This window comes from Fusarium tjaetaba (genome assembly GCF_013396195.1).
Source record: "Fusarium tjaetaba strain NRRL 66243 chromosome Unknown NRRL66243_c0000041, whole genome shotgun sequence".
NCBI classification, from domain to species: Eukaryota; Fungi; Ascomycota; class Sordariomycetes; order Hypocreales; family Nectriaceae; genus Fusarium; species Fusarium tjaetaba.
The window spans coordinates 303589-323093 of record NW_023501237.1 but is presented as its reverse complement, the minus strand read 5'-3'; the positions used below and the strand labels follow the sequence as shown (position 1 = coordinate 323093).

Here is a 19505-nt window from a genome sequence, read left to right as displayed (position 1 = left end):
TCAAGACACTAGATAAAACATAGTCTTCAAGGATTTCATCCCATAAGAAGAGGTGCAAGGCCAAACGAGCGTTCTTCGAAGTTGAGAACAAGATACTTCCTCTTGAGGAATGCTCTACCTAGAAGAACAACCCTTGCGTCTCCATCCTGTGTGCGCCCGTATTTCCAAACATTGACATTGAGATAGCAAACACGCCCAGACATGTCTGTCAGCCTGGTTACATAATCACGTGGAGAAATCGTGTTCTTCCTCCTGCCATCGAGTTGATATACCAGATCGGGATATTCGTCTAAACCGTCACAAGCAACGGTGTACCAATCCTGGTTTGCCGTGTTATATCCCGACGATCCCTGCTGCTGAATGTTCTGGACGATTGCCTTGGATGCAAGTTTGGCACTTTTGATGTGTCTGACCAGGTACTTGTAAGCGTTCAGAGACAGGGGTGCTCCTAGCCCCTCAGATCCTTCGTCCACGACAGCTAGTGGGGGCGTACTCTTAGCAGTCTTGACAGCCTTGAATGGAACAGCATAGTTCTTTGACAGCTTATCAGTCTTGATCCACATTCCTGTCAAGGACGTACTCCAATAGTTGCTGCGAGGTGGCGTTGATGGGTAAAAGGCGTCGCTAAGCCATTCAGGATTCTGTATCTCGTACGACTGGAGCTTTTTGGCGCTGTACATTGTAGTATCCGTACCGCCAAACACTAGCTGCGCATCGCCCCCCTGACAGGTTGCTGCTGACTTGAGTACCTCGCATGTATGCCAACCAACCAGAGGTCCCATCTTGCCGTTCTTCCAGGCTTGAAAGTTGACGGGCTCGGATGTTGCAGTCATGGTCTTTGGTGTGGGTGCTAGGCCAAAGATTCCTCCAAAGGGAATGACAGGAACAACGCTGCCTGGGTAGGGGAAGTCGGAAACCTGCATTAGAGTGTCCTTGTTGCAGATGTCTCCAATGCAAAAGTTGTCTCTTCCATAATCAACGGTAAAGTTTGGCGCGAATGCAGTGACAGGCCACGTTGCCTGTGCAAAGGTAGTATTTGCGAACGTTGTTGAGTCATGTTCGTTGAAGAATGATTGGCCTTGCGCAACGCAGAGCTCAGGGTTGAATTGTCCCAGACAACGTCCCGATCGGACAAAAGGAGCCATCCACGTCATGTCGCTGAGCATGGTGATGTTTTGTGGTGGCGAACCGACTGTAACATTGAACAGGTACCCGTAGACGTCCCAATTGGCTGGAACTGCTACAGAGTTACCGTTACCAGCCGAGCGGTGTTCCAAAGTGACAGCGGCTGCATGACTCGGGCTGAAAGCTCCGAAAATCTGCAGTGCAACGTGCAAAGTTGCAATGGTAAGCATCATTGCAGATCGTTTCGGAAATGGGAACAAATGTCAAAAAGAAGGTTGATATGCCGACAAAGTCTGTATGATCTGACAGATTATATTCTGCAGAGAACAAACATACAGGGACATGATGCACGTTTTATCGGGCTTGTAAGCGGCGTCTGTGGACACGAAGGAATCACTTTTGATATCTGAGGCACAGCGATGAAATTAGCAATATACAATAGCGTGTATGGCGCAGCTACTATCGAATCTTAGTAAAATCCATACAGCTAAAGTCACATTCGGAGACTGCCAACATGGGCTGAGATGTGCCGTCGTATCGCGGTTGGTGTCACAGCCTTACATCGTTTCGCCAAGATGAGGAAACTCGTCTAATCCTTCAGCTCCACTAACGGACTTAGATAGAATCACGTCAATGAACCAACGAGAAACGGTTGTACCCGAGGGAGGGGGGTGCATAAGGTAAAGGAGGGCAGACACTATAACCCTGGTCTAGTCGGACGCTTGGCCAGGGTGGCTTACGAACTGCCATCCGAAAATTGAGTTTCGTGGACATCATTCGATTTAGAATTACTCTGAAACGATTGTACTGAAACTTATTTCCTAATTTGGAGTATGTATTGTGTCGAGCCCAGTGGCTTGGAATCTGCTAGACAGTCAACTTGGTCGGAGCTACGACCAAACATTAGGTAGATGGAAAAGGCAAACAGACTCGACGTTTCCTGACACTGATTCAACTTCCTCTCAGTACTCTTCCAAGTCTCACCACAAATTCTCTCACTTTTCATCTCATCGTTTATTATTAACCCACCAGCAATATGGTTCATCGCCCAAGGCTACTTTGTCTCCATGGAGGCGGTGCCTCTTCACAAATCATGCGCATACAATTCTCCAAGCTAGAGTCCGCACTTCGCAAAACATTCCAGCTCGTCTTCCTGGAAGGCCCTCTAGACAGCGCCCCAGGACCTGGCGTTCTACCCTTCTTTGAGGATTTTGGTCCATACTCCTGCTGGGTCAGCGATGACAGGTCATTATCCCCAGAGGAGAAGAGACAAGAAGAAGCCAACGCAATTGCATACATCAAGACCTTTATGCTTCAATACGGCCCTTTCGCTGGGATCCTTGGGTTTTCACAAGGAGCCCGTGCTGCAGCCAGTATCTTGCTAGAACAGCAGCGCGAGGCTTTTACTCATGACTATTTGTTCGGTGTCTTCTTCTGTGGCACGTTTCCCCCTTTCATTCCTGATGCCCCTGATATCAGCCTGCCAACCATACACATATTGGGACTCACAGACCCTTATCTTCGGGAAAGTGAAGTGTTGTTGGAGCATTGTACACAACAGAGTGTCAGGAGAGTGATCAAGTTCAACGGGGGCCATCACATGCCGACCGGCTCAGACGTCACTCAACAGATTGCTGATGTCATTTCGCTGACATACAGAACATCTCAAAGGAAGAAGGTTTCAAGCATCTGGAAAAAGAAAGTTCCAGACTCTCGACCTCCAGCGCTTGAGATTTGAGATTTAGTACACCGTGCAAAATGGGCAGTTTAGAATAGATCAATAGCATAATAGTGTAGACTCATCCGTTACCAATAAGTCATGTTTGAATAAATTCTTGTTGCCGCCTAGGGTCATGATACTCCATGACTTGCGGGTATATCACTCAAATAACCCTCAATTGCTAATACCAAGACTAGAATTGATCTCTAAGTTAAGCAATTTTGTAGGTTAATTCCTATAAACAGGTACGCTTGACTGTATCTCAGGCTATGGGTTCAATATCGGTTAGGTTCTTATCTAACAATCTTGAAGATATGAACACAAACCAATGCCCCAAAGGTATCATAGCGACGGCCAATAAGAGTCTTATTACAGTAATATAGATCAAAATCAGTTCAAGTGATGAAATTCTATACTTGAATCATGCCATCTCACTTCTCGACCCAAAATACATACATCACCAGAGGCTGTACGGATATTCTTGCCGGCAGTGCAGTCTCTAGCGTGAGATTTTAGGGTTGTAACAGAACCCCAGAACATACCGCTTCGGGCAATTCGTGTCCATGCAAGATCGGTAATTTCGATTGGCCTAAAATTGCCGGTCTGTCAGATCGGAGGCTTTATGTACATACCCTGGACATGGCACGATGTCGGGAGTCCTCGCCGTCTGATCATTCTCTCTAACTGAAAGGATTGCTCTTGCATGCTACTAGCTCAATCCTACAGACCTGAAAAACGCAGGTGAGAAACATGGGTGAGAATCCTGTACAGTCGTGGGGTTGCAGACAAGCTTCCGTATGCGCGTTTGCTTTTGTGGCTCTGGTAATTGAGGAAACTGTACTGAGTACGGGAAATTATACTGGAACCGTCCGACGGAGGCTTTCGCGATGATTGTGCCATGTTTTGACAGGTACGGCGAGTGGAAAAAAGAACAGAATCAGTCATGAGATTAGTTGTCTTTTCTCCCCAATCAATCACTCTTTTGCGAAGCATATTTGCTGCTTGTTTGCTGCGTATTTCATGAGTCCCTGGCAATGATCCAGCCCGACAAAATGGCGTCCGTCAATAATGCAGTGCCACAGCCAGCACCAGAAAAGTCGCCATCCTCTGATCCCCAACCCGAACCAAGCAAGAAAGGCGCCCGATTCTGGCTCATCTTCGTGTCTATCGCCTTGACGACTTTCCTCGCTGCCCTCGACACATCCATCATCTCAACAGCACTACCAACCATCACCGCTGACCTTAGGTCCGAATCTCTCTACGTATGGATCATCGACGCATACCTCCTAGCCTCAACGGCCACCATCCCCATCTTTGCGCAGGCCGCCAACATCTACGGCCGTCGCAGTTTGACCCTCATCGCCGTTTGCATCTTCACGCTCGGTAGTGGTCTATGCGGCGGCGCACATAACACGGCCATGATGGTCGGTGGACGAGCCGTGCAGGGCATAGGCGGAGGAGGCATTCTCACCATGAGTGAGATTGTCGTCTGTGATATGGTCTCCATTCGAGAGCGAGGCATGTACGCTGGCATCATTGGCGGTGTCTGGGCCATCGCCGCTGTGGTTGCGCCCGTCATGGGAGGTGCTTTTGCGCAGAACATCTCGTGGCGATGGATCTTCTACATCAATCTCCCGATCGCCGGTGTTTCTCTGGTCGCATTGGGCTTGTTCCTCAAGCTGGCTCGCCCACCGTCTGGCACCGCCAAGGAGCAGATGAGCAGGATCGATTGGGGCGGCAGCGTTCTCCTCATCGGCTCAGTCACTTCCATCGTTCTGGCACTGAGCTGGGGTGGATCTGAACATCCATGGTCGGGCTGGCAAACCATCGTTCCTCTGGTCATCGGCCTGCTTGCTCTGGTCGCCTTTTTCGCGTACCAAGGCGCTCCGTGGCTCAAAGAACCTACCATGCCTCTCAGGCTATTCAGCAACCGGACATCATCCACATTGCTCATCATCAGCTTCATCCATAGCCTGTTGCTGTACTGGGTTTGCTACTTTCTTCCAGTTTACTTCCAGGCTGTCAAGGAGGCCAGTCCTACACGCTCAGCGGTCATGCTCTTCCCCATTGCCTGTACGAGCGCTCCCGCTGGCGTAGCTGCTGGCATCACCATCACCAAGACGGGAAAGTATCGTGTTTGGCACTTCACTGGATTTGTACTCATGTCAATTGCCTGTGGCCTTTTCACCTTGCTTGATGCCCAATCCTCAACTGGGCGCTGGGTCGGCTTCCAGATCTTGTTTGGTGTCGGCACTGGAACAGTTTTTACTTCGACACTGCCTCCCATCCTCGCCAGTCTGCCTGACTCCGACGTCGCCACTGCAACTGGTGCGTGGACGTTCATCCGCAACTTTGGATCGATCTGGGGTGTTGCCATTCCAGCTGCTGTCTTCAACAACCATGTCAATCATGCTGCTCCCAAGATCTCAGACTCGACGGTTAAAGGCCTTCTTGTTGATGGAGGGGCATACGAGCATGCCACCCAGCACTTCATCAAGAGTCTCTCTCCCAATCCGGAGCTCAAGACCGAAGTTATTCAGGTGTATTTAGAGGGACTCAAGGTTGTTTGGCAGGTGTCTCTCGCATTTTGTCTTTTGGGCTTTATTCTTTGTTTCTTTGTTCGTTCATTGACATTGCGTGACGAGCTCAATACTGAGTTTGGGTTGAAGGAGGAGAAGCCCAACTCGAATAACATGTCGAGTGAGGAGGGCGTTGTGAGAGACTGAACACGCTAAAGACCCTGAAAGAAACTCGTATTGAAGGGCCATGACTTGAGTCTTTTTGTTTCTATAGCGTAATTTTAGTCAATTGCCTATTTCTTTGAATTCTGAATCCTTTTATCTATTAAATCTAATGTCACTACTGCCCTGCGTTGTTAATAAAATTATGTTTACAGTTGTGTATCCCGCGTCTGAGCCCTGCGTGATGACAGGGCCACTACGTCGCTAAAATTGGAGTCGAGTTTGTAATTCTTCAGTGGTTCAAAGCGCTGAACATTCTCCGCTACAGGGCTTATCGCGCTATAAATTCCAGGCGTCCCATCAGTCTCAAACTCCCTCTTCGCCCTACTTGTTCACAACATATCCTTACTCCAAGAGCATCTTTAATTATGAATTTCGATACTTTCTACAATATCATTGCAGGCCAGCCTCGCTATGCTAAGGAAACCACCTCGGGCGTAAACCCGCTCGATCGTTCCCCTCTATGGCCTGCCCCCGTCGCTACCGCAAATGACGTTGAAGAAGCTGTTCGCTCTGCACAAGAAGCATTTCCCGCGTGGTCTCAAAATACCTACAAGCAGCGCACGGAGCTGCTGGAGAAGTTCGCTGATCTCTATCTTGCCCGCGCTAACGAATTCTGCCAATTGATCGCGACTGAGTGCGGAAGAACAGTGAGATGCATATTTTCACCGAAGAGAACAGTTACACGCTGATACAGAAGCTAGGCTGGGAATGCAGCAATAGAAGTGTATTTCGCTGCGCAATGGCTACGATATCCGTGTTTGTTTCAACAGGCCATCTCGGTCGGTGTATACGATGCTGACTGGTACAGCAAAATACGAAATTCCAGAAGAAATTATAGAGGACGACAAGAAAACATCCATCGTTACTCAGGAGCCTCTTGGAGTTGTTGCCGCCATCTGCCCTTGGAACTGTACGGTGTCTCCCTGAACAGTAATGAATTTCTTGTTGACTCTTGACAGTTCCCTTGATGCTCGGTAATACCACTACACTTTACAAAGAGTATCAAGCTAATATCGAGAAGCTTTGGGAAAGATTGCACCTGCTTTGGCTACGGGAAACTGCGTCATCCTCAAACCATCGTGCGTCAACTCGCAGCTATGCTATTCTCCCTATTTCTCACTGACTTGATATAGCCCCTTCACTCCATACTCGAGTTTGAAGCTTGGAGAACTAGCTCAGCAAGTATTCCCTCCGTCAGTTCTTCAGGTACTTCATGGTCACGATGATTTGGGCCCTATGCTGGTCAAGCATCCTCGAATTCAGAAGATCACTTTTACGGGGTCCACTACTACTGGAAAACAGATCCTCAGAGATGCAGCTGATACAATGAAGAGAATTACCCTCGAAACGTAAGTGTATCTGAATGGCAACGTTCACTGCTGACTTGGTGGCACAGCGCTGGCAATAATGCCTCCATTATCCTGCCAGATGTCAACCTCAAAGCTGTTGTTCCCCAATTAGCAGCAGGTCTATGGTTCAACGCTGGTCAAGTCTGCATTGCCACACGCCGCATGTACATCCACCAAAACATCTTCGATGAAGTCGTGGCTCAGCTCGCAGAAGCCTCAAAGGATCTAGCTTCCAGCATTGAACCGATCCAGAACGAGATGCAGCTTGATGGGCTCAAGCGAGCTCTCGCTGACGCAAACGCTGCCGGCTATGAGCTGCTATCGCTGGGTAAGACGGAGGCTGCCGAAGGATTCTTCATTCAGCCCACTATTATCAAGAACCCGCCATTGGATGCACATGTCGTGCAACAGGAAAACTTTGGTACGTGGCCTGAAGTGATGACTCGAGTCATTTTTTTGCATCAACTTACACGCTCCCATAGGCCCCGTCGTGTCATGCATCAAGTTTTCATCCGTCGACGAAGCCATATCTTTGGCCAATAATAGCGACACTGGACTAGCCGCGAGTGTGTGGAGCGGTGACATTTCAGCGGCCAAGCGCGTAGCCGCTAAGCTGGAAGCCGGGAATGTCTACATCAACGGCCCGCCTCAGCCGGATCCTCATGTGCCGTTTGGGGGGCATAAGCAGAGTGGATTGGGTGTTGAGTATGGGCTGCCGGGGTTGTTGGCGTTCTGTCAGACAAAGTCTACGTATGTGTACAAGTGAGATAGAATCACCCCCCAAGATTTGCAGCTAGGGGTACGCTTTTTCAATCTACCCCTGCCTGCACTAGTTAGAATGTTACGCCAGAATGCAACACCTTGATATTTGGTTCCTGGTATGGATGCATTATGCAGCTTTGAAGGATTACGCCGACATGCATCTCTGACCACGGCGCACTGATCAGCTTACTTATTTCATCTAGCCGTTGCAAATCCTACCCATACATGTGCATTCGTAAAAGTCCTTTACCCACATAGCAACCAAGACAGCAGTGCCGCAGGCGTAAATCCTGCCGTAACTTCCATGAATTGCTTAGCATACGCGGTTTTTAGTTTGCATGTAACTTCCTCTAGATGGCTTTGCGTCATACTATGGAGATATGGCCTGACCTGCCCCATGGGCTCATCAATGCAAGTGTCAGTCAAGCCATTATCCGTTCCGGGACCTACCGATGCTGACTGTGAGACGGTGGGCTTCTGTTATCCTCGGGGGTCTTTGCAAAGCCGTCTTGGTGACAAGCTCCAAGTCACTTCACTCAACTGGTTGATGTTGTTCACGGCAGTTTATAGTGTGCCTGCTTCTCCAGTCACTAATTGTAATCCTCATTATCTCTTTGGTTGGAGACCAACATACACTACAACACTTCTTTCGTCATGGAGTCTAAGCCACTTCAATACCTCTCGAGTCTAAAATCAGATTCTTTGGTAAATCAGGTGTCTGAGGTGTTGAAGAGCTTGACAGTCACCAAAGGTTTCGGCGCTTTCATCGTCTTATTTATCATTGTACCAAGAGTTTTTGATGTAAGTCATCATCTTTCCAGGCATTACATCTTGTCCTAACCAAACTAAGTTCCTTCGAAATCTGTTTTCTCCCGTCACATCAATCCCTGGCCCTCTCATCAACAAGTTCAGCCCTTGGCCGCTGGAGATTGCCACATTCAAGGGGAAAAGGTATGTAAGCCGAATCTTGTGTCCCAACATTGGTTCTGACATTTCTCTCAGCCATCGGTTTGCTCGTGCTCTGCATCGCAAATATGGACCTATTGTGGTTCTTGCTCCCGGGATGATATCTATCGGTGACTCTAAGGAAATCAAGCGTATCATCCAGAGCGAGGACTGGGTCAAGTCCGAAGCCATCTACGGGAACTTCAGACAAGATTTCCATCGTCCAACACTACTCGCTTTTACTGAGAAGAAGGCCTACTCTAGGCGCAAGCGCATGCTATCTTCCATGTTTGGTATCCGCTATATCCGTAGTCTGGAGCCTCTCATGAAATCTTGTGTTGATGCTGGTGTTGCCCATCTCAACAAGCTTTGCGACAACCCCTCCAAGAGTACTGTTATTAATCTTCAGCACTTTATCCACGGTTTGGCTATTGACACCATTGGAGTTACTACCTTTGGTGGTAGCTTTCACGTTGTCGAGAATGGAAGTCACCCTCTCCCATCTCGCTTGAAAGCTGGTATGAAGATCTCTGCCGTGATGCAACTCATCGGCTGGATCAAATACATCCCTTTTCTACCCAAGCGAGATCCCTACATCGAGAAGTTTACATTCGACATTGTTGATAAGCGCCGCAGGGAGTCTGGAGCTGTCAAGCATCAAGACCTTCTCCAGCATCTTGTCGATGTCTGTGACGACTCTCCCGGCTCCGAGTTCCGCACCTCGGATGTCCAAGATGAGAGTGTAATTCTGCTGGCCGCAGGAAGTGAGACAACTGCAAACGCAGAACTCTTCACAGTCATCCAGCTTCTGAAGCACCCCGAAAAGATGAAGAAGCTCATTGCAGAGGTTGACAAGTGGTATCCTCCAAGTGAGCCCGACCGGGCTACCGAGTGTGCTTACTCTCAAACTGGCATGACCTATCTCCAAGCCTGCATCGACGAGACTATGCGTCTGATTCCTGGGCAGGCGACTGGAAGTCCGCGCGAGGCATCCAAGCAAGAGGTTCTTCTTGGCTACAAGATTCCCAGAGGGACTACTGTTTTCCCCAACACTCAAGAAGCTCATCTTGATGGCAGCATCTGGGAGCAGCCCGAGAAGTACATACCCGAGAGATGGCTCGAGATCTACTCTCAGAACCAGACCTCCGCCATGCCTTACTGGCCTTTCTCTGCCGGGAGCAGAATCTGTGTAGGAAAGAACTTTGCTTTTCAGGAGATGCATATTTCACTGACAACTCTTCTGCGCAAATTCACTTTCGAATATGTCCCGGGTCAGGATGAAACGACCGTGTTCCGCATTGCGCAGCAACTAGAGGCGGACTCTTACAAGGTTCGGGTGAAGAAGAGGTTTTGAATGCAAAGCAATATCTGTAGTAAAGAAGTCTTAGAGATCCAAGGAGGCTACTGAGTGAGGTATTCATCTTCTTGCGAGTGAGGTCGCGGAGCGATAGACGCTGAGAGAAGATGAGCACTAAACAATGACTATTGTAAGGCGGGAGAACCGACTGATCACGCAGCATGGTCAGATAATGGAGGCTTCCTCTTCTTAGGTGCTTACCATACGTCCATGTAATTCTTGCATCTCATATTCGCTCTGAGGTAGATGTAGCCAATGTTAGTAATCTAATGGAGCTAGTCCGTTTTAACCAGACTTGGGGAGCGTGCAAGTATATAATCCCCGAGCCCCCTCCTTGATTGCGTTCAACGTATAACTTTTCTTCTCACCTTTCTTCCTTCTTATCCACTGTTCAGAATGGCAGACAAGTCACATGTCAACAATGTCCCCATGCAGGGTAACGGTGCTTACAGCTCACATGCCGCCCTTCAACATGAGGCTATGCTCAAAGCCCTGCCGCTTTTCCAGGCTGCGGCTGAGGCCATATCTAAGGCTGATTTTACTCGAATATCTATCGTGGAATACGGATCAGCTCATGGGAATAACTCGTAAGCTATCACCTCGATTCTACGCTCTATGTACTCATAGCCCTCTAGTTTGGAACCTATGGAGGCAATTTTGAAGTCTATCCCTGCTCGATCACTGGAACTACTTTTCAGTGACCGCCCGGAAAATGACTTTTGTACTCTGTCCAAAACCGTCACTACGTGGGCTGATGGACTAGTTGGAAGCCAACTTCAACATCCCTTGTTCATTAGTATGATCCCTCGCAGTTTCTATCAACCCGTCGTTCCACCGCAATCTGCACATCTCGGTTTCTCCCTCGCCGCCCTCCATCATCTCGATCATGTTCCTCAACCCACCGAGGATGGCCAAGATGAGTCCAAGCTTCTCCAGCAGCAAGCCCATCTTGATCTCGCAAACTTTCTGAAGCTTCGCTCTCAAGAAATCGTATCTGGTGGATCCCTCATTCTATCTTTCGTCAGTCAGGCCTCTGCTGGATATGAGAATTATAGCGGACCCGTCGACGCCTGTCGCAACGCCATGATCCAAATGGTTCAGCAGGGCAAGATCCCAGTATCTGTCGCTCAAGCCTTCCGGGTGCCTACCTACAATCGAACTCTGAGCGATGTGGAAAATGTTATGGGCGAGTTCACGCAGACTTGGAAAGTCCACGATGTTTTCGAAGAAGATGTTATGCATCCGGCTTTTCATGATCTCAACATTCAGTCGAACCCCAGTCAGGAGACGAGCCAGAAATATGCAGAAATTGTGATCGATTGGATGATGGCTGTTTGCTCTGGATATTTTACCAAGGCTCTTCAGGTGGGATCTCAAGGGGGTCATACTAAAGAGGAGGAGGAGACTCTGCTTCAAGATTGGATTACTATAACTAAGGAGCTTTTTATTCGTGATCACAAGGACGAGAAAGTTATTTGTTCCTTTGTTTACACCCGACTAGAGAGGCTTTAAGTAAGACGTCTAGATACGGATTCAGTCAACTTAGATCAACGTAGAAGAATCAAATTGAGTTCAGCGGCAGGCTTGATAGTTCCATAAACAAGTGATATCAAGATTTATTAACTAAGGACAACGCACCATGGATCCATGCGGCAATGAAAGCCCAGTCCGGAGACGAGGGGTTCTTCTACTCATCACAATGTGGTGCAGAAAGGGCCTAACCCAGCTTGTTTATCTCTACTTTCCAGTATCAGCATACTTGCTTCTCAGCTTCTCACCCCAGATGCTTACACTATCGTCTGCTTAGGCTGAAAGGCAGCCACCAATGCAGGTTGGGTCACTGAAACTAACGTCTGCCGGCATGTTGGCGACATGGACCCATCCGCCGATCTAATGACTGACGTTTCTCAACATATCTGCTTGTCTGAGAAGTCGGCAGTTAAGATTACTATTGACCTTCAAGGGGGGTATTTCCTAGGCGAGAAGAGGAGCTTGGAAGGATAGGTCGGAAGAACACATAATTCAACCATCCTTTGCGTCGAATCACTCGAGGCCAACAGTGCAGACAATATCTTGTCGGCAGACCACCAGCCTCATAACCCCAATGGGTTCCATTCTCAGGATCGCTTGGACGATATACCTGCAGAGATCCTGATGTCTGAGGGCCGCACCGTCTCAAAGGTCGCTCACAAACCAACCTCCCATGAGCGATGACTTTTTCGAGCCTCCTTTGACGGATGCTGCCGATCAGTGAAAGACGGATATCTTGGATCATTTCATCCAAAGTTCGAAGACGAAACACTATGCTCTGTCTATGATCAAGATAGGGTGACGCCTCCGGCTGTATGGCACCTCCTGCAGGATCGTATCCCCACGCCATAAACGTCGGCTTTGGTCCTCCCTCTGTGTTAGCCATCACTAGATGGTCGATTGAACTGAGTCACGAGGAACTGCAGCCTTAGACGAGCCTTCTGAACCTCGCTGGGAAACCTTATTCCAAAATGTCGACAAGGCTGAAACAAAGAGGGATGTTCTTGAAGTGCGCAAGTATCCCTTCCCCTTCACAATGGCGCATGGTATTATGGTGGCGACAAAGCCGTTTGTCCATGAAGCCTGGGCATTTAGGCAAGATGTGAGACGTGACGGAAGTTTACTTGTTGCTCTATCCAGTTCAGCCAGTGTTAAAATTCACGACAACGTGTTCGCCAACTCGTGTGCTGCCATCCGTATGCGGCATGCGCTCAAAGGCCACTGTGGGTAACCTTGGCTCCGCACTCGAAACAGACGTTTTTTATGTTTGGCTATAGCCAATTCGTTGTTGGCTGTAACTATCCATACATGCGAGCCTCCGGCTTATGTTGGGAACTTACCCATCGTATGCTTCTTGCGCCTGACGAACATATACTTGGGGTTGTGACTACCAGTGCCAATGAGGGGAACATAGAGGACATTTAGAGAGTATCGATGGGGCATAGCAAAGCAATTTTATGTACTGCTGATGATCCTAATGAGTAAATATCAGACTAGATAAAAGTTACAATTTCATAGTATCAGAATATTTATTGTTTTTATGGGCAAAAAATTGAAGCGTCTTCGTCATGTGGTGTTGTGTTGAACTCCGCACAATTGTATGCCCGCTCGATCCCGGCATCCAATGAATGCCTCTAAAATTTCACCACCACCAAATTCCTAAAACCAACATCACCACCTCTCCTCAGCATGTCCGCAACACCATGGATATGCCGAACCTGCACAAGAGCGTTAACACGCTCTCACATGCGCCAATTCGTGCGCTTCGCAACCAATGGTTCGCCCCCCTCTCAATCTTCCTCTCTCCCCGCTAACCATCACAGATGCCTCACCACTGCTCGCACCCGCCCTCCTCCAGCGCGCCCAATCCCTCACAAACGAACACGACGACCTCCAAAAGACCCTCAACAACTCCTTCGACTCCTCCATAGCGAAACGCGTCGGCGAATTATCCCGCGTGGCTGAAGCGCTGAAAGCATGGCAGACCTCTCAAGCCTCCGTCGCCGAGTTAACCTCCATGCTCGATGACCCCGACCAAGACGCCGATCTCGCTGCCATAGCCCGCGATGAACTCTCCTCCGAGACAGGAAAGCTCGAATCCCTCGCCCGCAGACTCTCCGCCAGCTTAACGCCCCGCCACCCCTTCGCCGATTTCCCATGCATGCTGGAATTCCGCCCTGGGCCAGGCGGTCTTGAAGGACGGTACTTTATGGATACTTTGTTCAAGATGTACAAAGCGCTGTGCATGCGCCGTGGTTATCGCCACACAGTAGTAAAGTACGAATTCGCCGATACCGCAGGAGACTCCTCCTCATCCGCCGGCGAAAACCCCCTCCAAGAAGCCATCCTCGAAGTCCACGACCAAGGCGCATTCGACATCTTCCGTAGCGAAGCAGGCATGCACCGCGTGCAACGCATCCCCAGCACCGAGACAAAAGGCCGCGTGCACACCAGCGCCGTGGCAGTCTGGGTACTCCCCTCGTTCCCCGAGAACGGCGCTGCAAACATCGACTTTGACGATCCGGAGAGTGATTTCTACGTTAATCCGCAGGAGGTCAAGATTGAGACGATGCGGGCGAGAGGTGCGGGGGGGCAACACGTTAATAAGACGGAGTCTGCTATAAGGATGACGCATTTGCCTACGGGTACTACTGTGTCGATGCAGGATCATCGGTCGCAGCAGCGGAATCGGGAGGAGGCGTGGAAATTGCTTCGTTCGCGAATTGCTGATCAGCGACGAGAAGCTCGTGAAGAGGAAGCGTCAAATCTGAGGAACAGCGTGCTCTCCAAGACACAGATCACACGAGGTGACAAGATTCGCACATACAATTACAACCAGGACCGATGTACCGATCATCGCGCAGGCGTTGACGTGCACGACCTACCGAATGTTCTCGAGGGCGGTGAAAAGCTAGATCGAATCATGGATGGCGCAAAAGACTGGCTTGTGAACAAGGATATTGAACTCCTCATGGCCGAAGAAGAAGCCAAAGAGAAGCTCAATGGCAAGAAATAGATGTGTACAACACTGTAGCATAGACATTGTATTACCATGTACAGAACCCGCTGTAGGGAACCCAAACCTGCTGAATAGATGACGATATCCGACGCTTCATATCTTCGTGCCATTATACGTATCAAGAACCGAACCAAACTCCAGCCCGCATCCGATGAGGATACCGCGCTCCCAGCTAACTCCATGCATTTAAGTCCATTTCACATTAATCCCCCAAGGACAACCTTTCCGATACTAGCCACCTCCGTCTTAACATGACTTCGACTCTGCTCCTCGAAATCCCGTACTATGCCCTGCACGATTATCTTGCGCACGCGTGAATCCGCTTTCGTGAAGAGTTCGGCGACAGGTGCAGAACACTCTCTAGGTGAAGGTACCAACGCCAGAAATCTCGTGTAGCAATCGATCAACACATCGCACAGCGTCGCAAACGTCTCAAAGTAATCAGGATCAAACGGTAACGAAGGCGTGAGCAGAAAAGTATACTCTTCTCCGGGTAGGAGATCTGTCTCAGCAGCTGCAAAGTTCATCACTGACGGTGCAGGGCCACCAGCTGCAGGGAGAGAAGCCATCTCGTCGACCATGGGGTGCATGTCAGCTGCTGATGTCGAGCGACGAGATTTACCGCCTGGACGACGGAACATGCTTGGCAGACGCGCGCGGGTGAGCGATGCAGCGGTTGATGATTCGCCGTGGAGTTGTTGGAAGGAGTCGAATTCGGAGAGGAGGGAGTTTAGGCTTCGGAGGAATTCGATCGAGGTTGAGGAGTACAGGTCGATGATTGTCGGGAGGGAGAGGCCGAGGAGGAGATGGTTCGTTGCTTTGCGGCCGAGTTTCCGAGCGTCGAGGGATGGCATGCGAGTGAGGTCCGTCTTTTCGAAGAGATATGTCTTGAACCAATAAATCCGACCTTCATGTCTATATCACCGTTAGCACCCACCCAAATGACTTCGCTCAATGTCAAACATACGCCTTCCGCAGATACTCCAACGTCGCGATGCGCTTATTCGCAAGCTCCGTAACATGATGATGCATTATCCCCGCCTCATTCTGCTGCCACATCCCGGCCGTCCCAACCGCCCCATTCGGCATTATCCCAATCGGCGTATTCGGCACGATGCCCCCATGAAGGGTCGTCGAACCCGTTGCACTGCGACTCAGCATCTGAACCTCCACCGGCGCCGCTGCACTCTCCACACCGTCTGGTCTAGGCGCTACCTTTGCGGCAGCAGAGAGAGCGTAATCCGGCAGCGCAGGAGGCGCCGTAGCATCCGTGACAAAAGCGTTAGGCCCGTTCCCAAACGAACTCCCGCGCCTGCTCGACAGCGATGCCTTGCGCGAGAACGAGGCTTTGCGGTCTTTGGGGAGGATGCTGCTGCTTGTGTTTAGAGGGTCGACGGCGTGGCCGTCGCGCGTGGTAGGGCGGGAGGCGGCGTTGGAGGAGAAGATGGATGTTGAGAAGATGGGCGTGCCCGTGTTGTTTGGGGTTTTGGGAGGCATGTTTTGGAGAGGAATCTGGCCCTGGGGGGTAAGGTATGGTTGCGTTCGTGGTTGAGTCTAGCCGTGCGTTAAAGGAGGGCGAGGGGTGTGTGGTGATCGGCAGTCGAAGGAGCCAACAGCTGTCGTTTTCGCCCAGAGCCGCAAGCGTCGCAGTGAATCCACGCGGGGGTCGTTTGAGCGGTGTTTCGCCTCGCTACGTCTATGGCGCTCAGCGCCGCTTCTTTTTTCGCTTCGATTATCGTTCTCGTGAATCTCAATATCGGATCGTCGTGCGCATCAGTTACTGTCGAGTAAAAAATGGTGGTGATGGGTGTATCGCTGGAAGTTGAACCCCTGGTGCCGAATGTGGATTGGGCGGGAATTGCTTTTGGAATAGAAGGAAAAATAAAAGATCCAGGGCCTTGCGGGCGCATGGGTAAGGGTTCAAAGGGAAGATCCGCTAAACCACCTCCAGCGAAAACCGGAATAAACCACCATTCTTGGCAAGACGCGCATAGAAGGATCGGTTTCGTGATTTTAATTGACAGGAATAAGGGCCGAATTCAAGATGATCGTTTGATCTGTTGTTACAGGTTTAAGCGTGTTACAGCGGAATTGGGGACGTTGTTATGGAGCTATACGCGTAAAGGGTACCGAACTTCACTTTAGACATGGAATGATACTCGGACGGGTGTGCGATACCGTGACAGGCTTAGCAGGCCATTTAGCAGGGAGCGTTTCACTGTTTTCATCGACTTTTAGAACATGCAAGGCAATTACAACATTATCTACGGAGCACAGTACCATCATATAAAATAATTCGTATGTCTGCTTACCCTGTAGGGACAACATCGCATTTATTGCGAAAAAGAGTTCTGTCAGCAATACAGCACTGACAAAGTGCCTAGTAAAGTGAGTATCGTTTGTTCATCCAGTTGTGAGGTATCAAATTATCACGCAAGCCAGTCTCGTATAACGTTGTTGATGGTAACCATTTCTGTTCATTGCTTACTTTTAAAGATGTCGTAGTTAGCCTACCTAGTACGTATCAACAGAGAGGCTGGAAGTTAAAGTGAGAGAGGTTTGTCACTATAAACTTTATGCAACATAATGTTAACTCGTCTCTTTCAGGAATAGAGTTTCTGGCAAGAAAAAAGGTTTACGGTCAGGCAGCCTTTTCACAAAGCAAAAGTTTCAAGGCCTCAATTTAAGCTCAGCTCAGCGCGCTAACACCGTGACGTCTTTGTGAAACTCCAAGACCCCTCACTCACTCATCTCACAGAGCCATCGCAGCCATCTTTATGAGCAACATCGCATGCATATCAAATAACCACACAAAAATGACAACGATCCACATTCTACGCCATGGGCAAGCTCTACACAAGTAAATGACCCTCCATCTCATCCCTCACCCAGCTGACAGCCCAGCGTCGAGAGAGGCTATCCCCACCGTGACCCTCCCCTAACAGACCTAGGCACGACTCAAGCCCGTACCATCCAACAAACCATGAAAACCCAGCCCGATCTAATAATCGTATCACCCATGACACGAACCATACAAACAATGTACATCGTCTTCCGATATCTCCTCCACAGCACAAAAACCCCCGTCCAAGTATGGCCCGACCTGCGCGAAGCCCACGACGCAACCTGCAACAAGGGAGTTTCGCGCAAAGAATTAGCAAACAAGTTTCCAAACCTTGACTTTTCAGCTTGTCCTGAGAAGTGGGACTTTGCGCCGCATACCCCGGATGATGCGACGGTACGAGCCGAGAGAGTGAGGCGACGGTTGAGGGATGTTGCTAGGACTGGGGGCTATAAGAATATCATGGTCGTCACGCATCGAGGCATCGCTGCGTTTTTGGTGCAGGGTGATAGGTTCAGTGTTTGTGGTAAGTGCACACGTACAAAATGTGATTTTAGCTGACGATGTAGAACAACGGTCATATCGCTTCGCCACGAGTGAGGAAGTTGACAAAGCGAGGCATGGAGTTAACGTAGATACTGGCCTCGAGCAAGATTTTGGCCCGACGGTGTTGATTCCAGCTGAGAAGCCGAAAACTCGCCAAGAGCAGCAGCCGAGTTGACGGGTACTATCAATAGATGCAAACTCCTTGTCTGAAAGCAGGCTTGGGCGATCATGAGGGTTGAGAATATAACATCGACTACAGTGCTGACCCCGTCTCACTAAGCAAAAACAAAGATCAACTGGAAAGATTGCTACAAAGAGTCCAGTGGTGGCCACGTCAACATAAGCGGAATACCACCCATCCTTTCGCAATCACCGAGCCCACTTCCATCTCACAATTTGGGGTCCATGACAACTCCAAGTAAGCCGGAACAAACCCATAAAATCCCCTAAACAAAAGCTGATTGGATAAACAAGTCTCAGGGTCGGAGCTATTCAGCAAACTATCGATAGTTTAACTAAAATAAAGAAGCGCTACAGCCAAGCCTCACGAGTATACTTACAGGACCACCAACACCCTCATGTCTGCATCAGTGGCGGTGTAATGCATCCTGCACCTCCACGCTTACAACTATTTACGTTATCCCGTAAGCCAAGCCACTGCAGGGCTGACCAGTAAAAACATGCATCTGCGCTGATTACATTCAACGCGCTGTGGAGATGGGATGAGAAGATGTCAGCACTAGTAGGGCTGAGCTCGGCATCGCGGCAGTTTAAATAATCTCCCATCCAAGACCAAATGAAAAAAAAAAAAAAGTATTCAGTGTTTATTCTCTTCTTTCTTTTATTTCTCAGAGAATCTGGTTTATTAAGAAATCATGGCTTTCGTACGACCGTTGCTGTACGTCGCCCTCGGGCTTCTCATGGTAGTCTCCATCATCGAACTCTCCTTCATCTCCAGCATGGTCGGTTGGTTACACGGCAACGCCAGCGGAACCTTTTCCTTCGAGTACCGCGGTACACGACATAATCTCAAAGGCGAGCCTGCAAACTTGATCGTTGATCAGGGCCACACCAGCAACGGCGCAGCAGGAACAGCATTCGTCCTCATCGGCTGCGGAGGAATCATCGCTTTGATTCTTCGCAACAGACAAAACCCCGGAAAATTCAGTCGATTCTTTTATAACACTTGGCTGGTATTCAACGTACTCAGTTTACTGCTCATCCTCACGGCTCTTATTTATACCTTTGTTGTTACGAATAATCATAACGGACAACGTATCAACCCTGGTGTTGCGGCGGGTCTTGACGATGATGAGAAATATCCCCTTCAGTCGTGGACACCGCAGAATTGGTTCTCTGCATTCTTGAAACTCGACCTCACCAACTCAAATGAGAGAAACGACATCGAACATCACTTGCGTCTCATGCGAGGCTGGCAGTACAACCTTATCCCCTTCTTCATCATCCACCTTGCTGAGACTGGCCTTGCACTCTGGGACGCTATGCTTCGACGAAAAGAACCTGTGCCAGCCTATGCGCCGCCCAAGCACACTGTCTAAGTTAATT

The 19505-nt window shown here is 49.4% G+C and overlaps 9 protein-coding genes across 9 annotated transcripts; 7 read left to right on the top strand and 2 right to left on the bottom strand.

Moving 5' to 3' along the window:
* Positions 1-35: 35 nt before the first annotated feature.
* FTJAE_2342 (fusarin C cluster-peptidase) lies at positions 36-1358 on the bottom strand (the record flags this gene model as incomplete). Its single annotated transcript, XM_037348527.1, has 1 exon — positions 36-1358. One exon carries the CDS (start codon positions 1356-1358, stop codon positions 36-38), a length of 1323 nt encoding a protein of 440 aa, XP_037210594.1.
* An 860-nt stretch (positions 1359-2218) lies between these two features.
* Positions 2219-2863, top strand: FTJAE_2341 (fusarin C cluster-oxidoreductase; the record flags this gene model as incomplete). Its single annotated transcript, XM_037348526.1, has 1 exon — positions 2219-2863. One exon carries the CDS (start codon positions 2219-2221, stop codon positions 2861-2863), a length of 645 nt encoding a protein of 214 aa, XP_037210593.1.
* A 1034-nt stretch (positions 2864-3897) lies between these two features.
* FTJAE_2340 (fusarin C cluster-transporter) lies at positions 3898-5571 on the top strand (the record flags this gene model as incomplete). Its single annotated transcript, XM_037348525.1, has 1 exon — positions 3898-5571. One exon carries the CDS (start codon positions 3898-3900, stop codon positions 5569-5571), a length of 1674 nt encoding a protein of 557 aa, XP_037210592.1.
* Positions 5572-5954: 383 nt separating this feature from the next.
* Positions 5955-9999, top strand: FTJAE_2339 (fusarin C cluster-oxidoreductase; the record flags this gene model as incomplete). The annotated part of the gene is made up of 11 exons (XM_037348523.1): positions 5955-6236; positions 6291-6345; positions 6398-6499; positions 6611-6668; positions 6723-6938; positions 6986-7359; positions 7421-7643; positions 7710-7737; positions 8415-8501; positions 8551-8651; positions 8703-9999. 11 exons carry the CDS (start codon positions 5955-5957, stop codon positions 9997-9999), a joined length of 2823 nt encoding a protein of 940 aa, XP_037210591.1.
* Positions 10000-10398: 399 nt separating this feature from the next.
* FTJAE_2338 (fusarin C cluster-methyltransferase) lies at positions 10399-11514 on the top strand (the record flags this gene model as incomplete). Its single annotated transcript, XM_037348522.1, has 2 exons — positions 10399-10589; positions 10638-11514. The coding sequence occupies 2 exons, from the start codon at positions 10399-10401 to the stop codon at positions 11512-11514; spliced, it is 1068 nt and encodes a 355-aa protein (XP_037210590.1).
* A 1792-nt stretch (positions 11515-13306) lies between these two features.
* Positions 13307-14548, top strand: FTJAE_2337 (peptide chain release factor 1; the record flags this gene model as incomplete). The annotated part of the gene is made up of 1 exon (XM_037348521.1): positions 13307-14548. One exon carries the CDS (start codon positions 13307-13309, stop codon positions 14546-14548), a length of 1242 nt encoding a protein of 413 aa, XP_037210589.1.
* A 200-nt stretch (positions 14549-14748) lies between these two features.
* FTJAE_2336 (uncharacterized protein) lies at positions 14749-16048 on the bottom strand (the record flags this gene model as incomplete). The annotated part of the gene is made up of 2 exons (XM_037348520.1): positions 14749-15466; positions 15519-16048. 2 exons carry the CDS (start codon positions 16046-16048, stop codon positions 14749-14751), a joined length of 1248 nt encoding a protein of 415 aa, XP_037210588.1.
* Positions 16049-17534: 1486 nt separating this feature from the next.
* Positions 17535-18114, top strand: FTJAE_2335 (uncharacterized protein; the record flags this gene model as incomplete). Its single annotated transcript, XM_037348519.1, has 2 exons — positions 17535-17919; positions 17963-18114. The coding sequence occupies 2 exons, from the start codon at positions 17535-17537 to the stop codon at positions 18112-18114; spliced, it is 537 nt and encodes a 178-aa protein (XP_037210587.1).
* A 700-nt stretch (positions 18115-18814) lies between these two features.
* On the top strand, positions 18815-19498 carry FTJAE_2334 (40S ribosomal s10 protein; the record flags this gene model as incomplete). Its single annotated transcript, XM_037348518.1, has 1 exon — positions 18815-19498. The coding sequence occupies one exon, from the start codon at positions 18815-18817 to the stop codon at positions 19496-19498; it is 684 nt and encodes a 227-aa protein (XP_037210586.1).
* Positions 19499-19505: the final 7 nt, after the last annotated feature.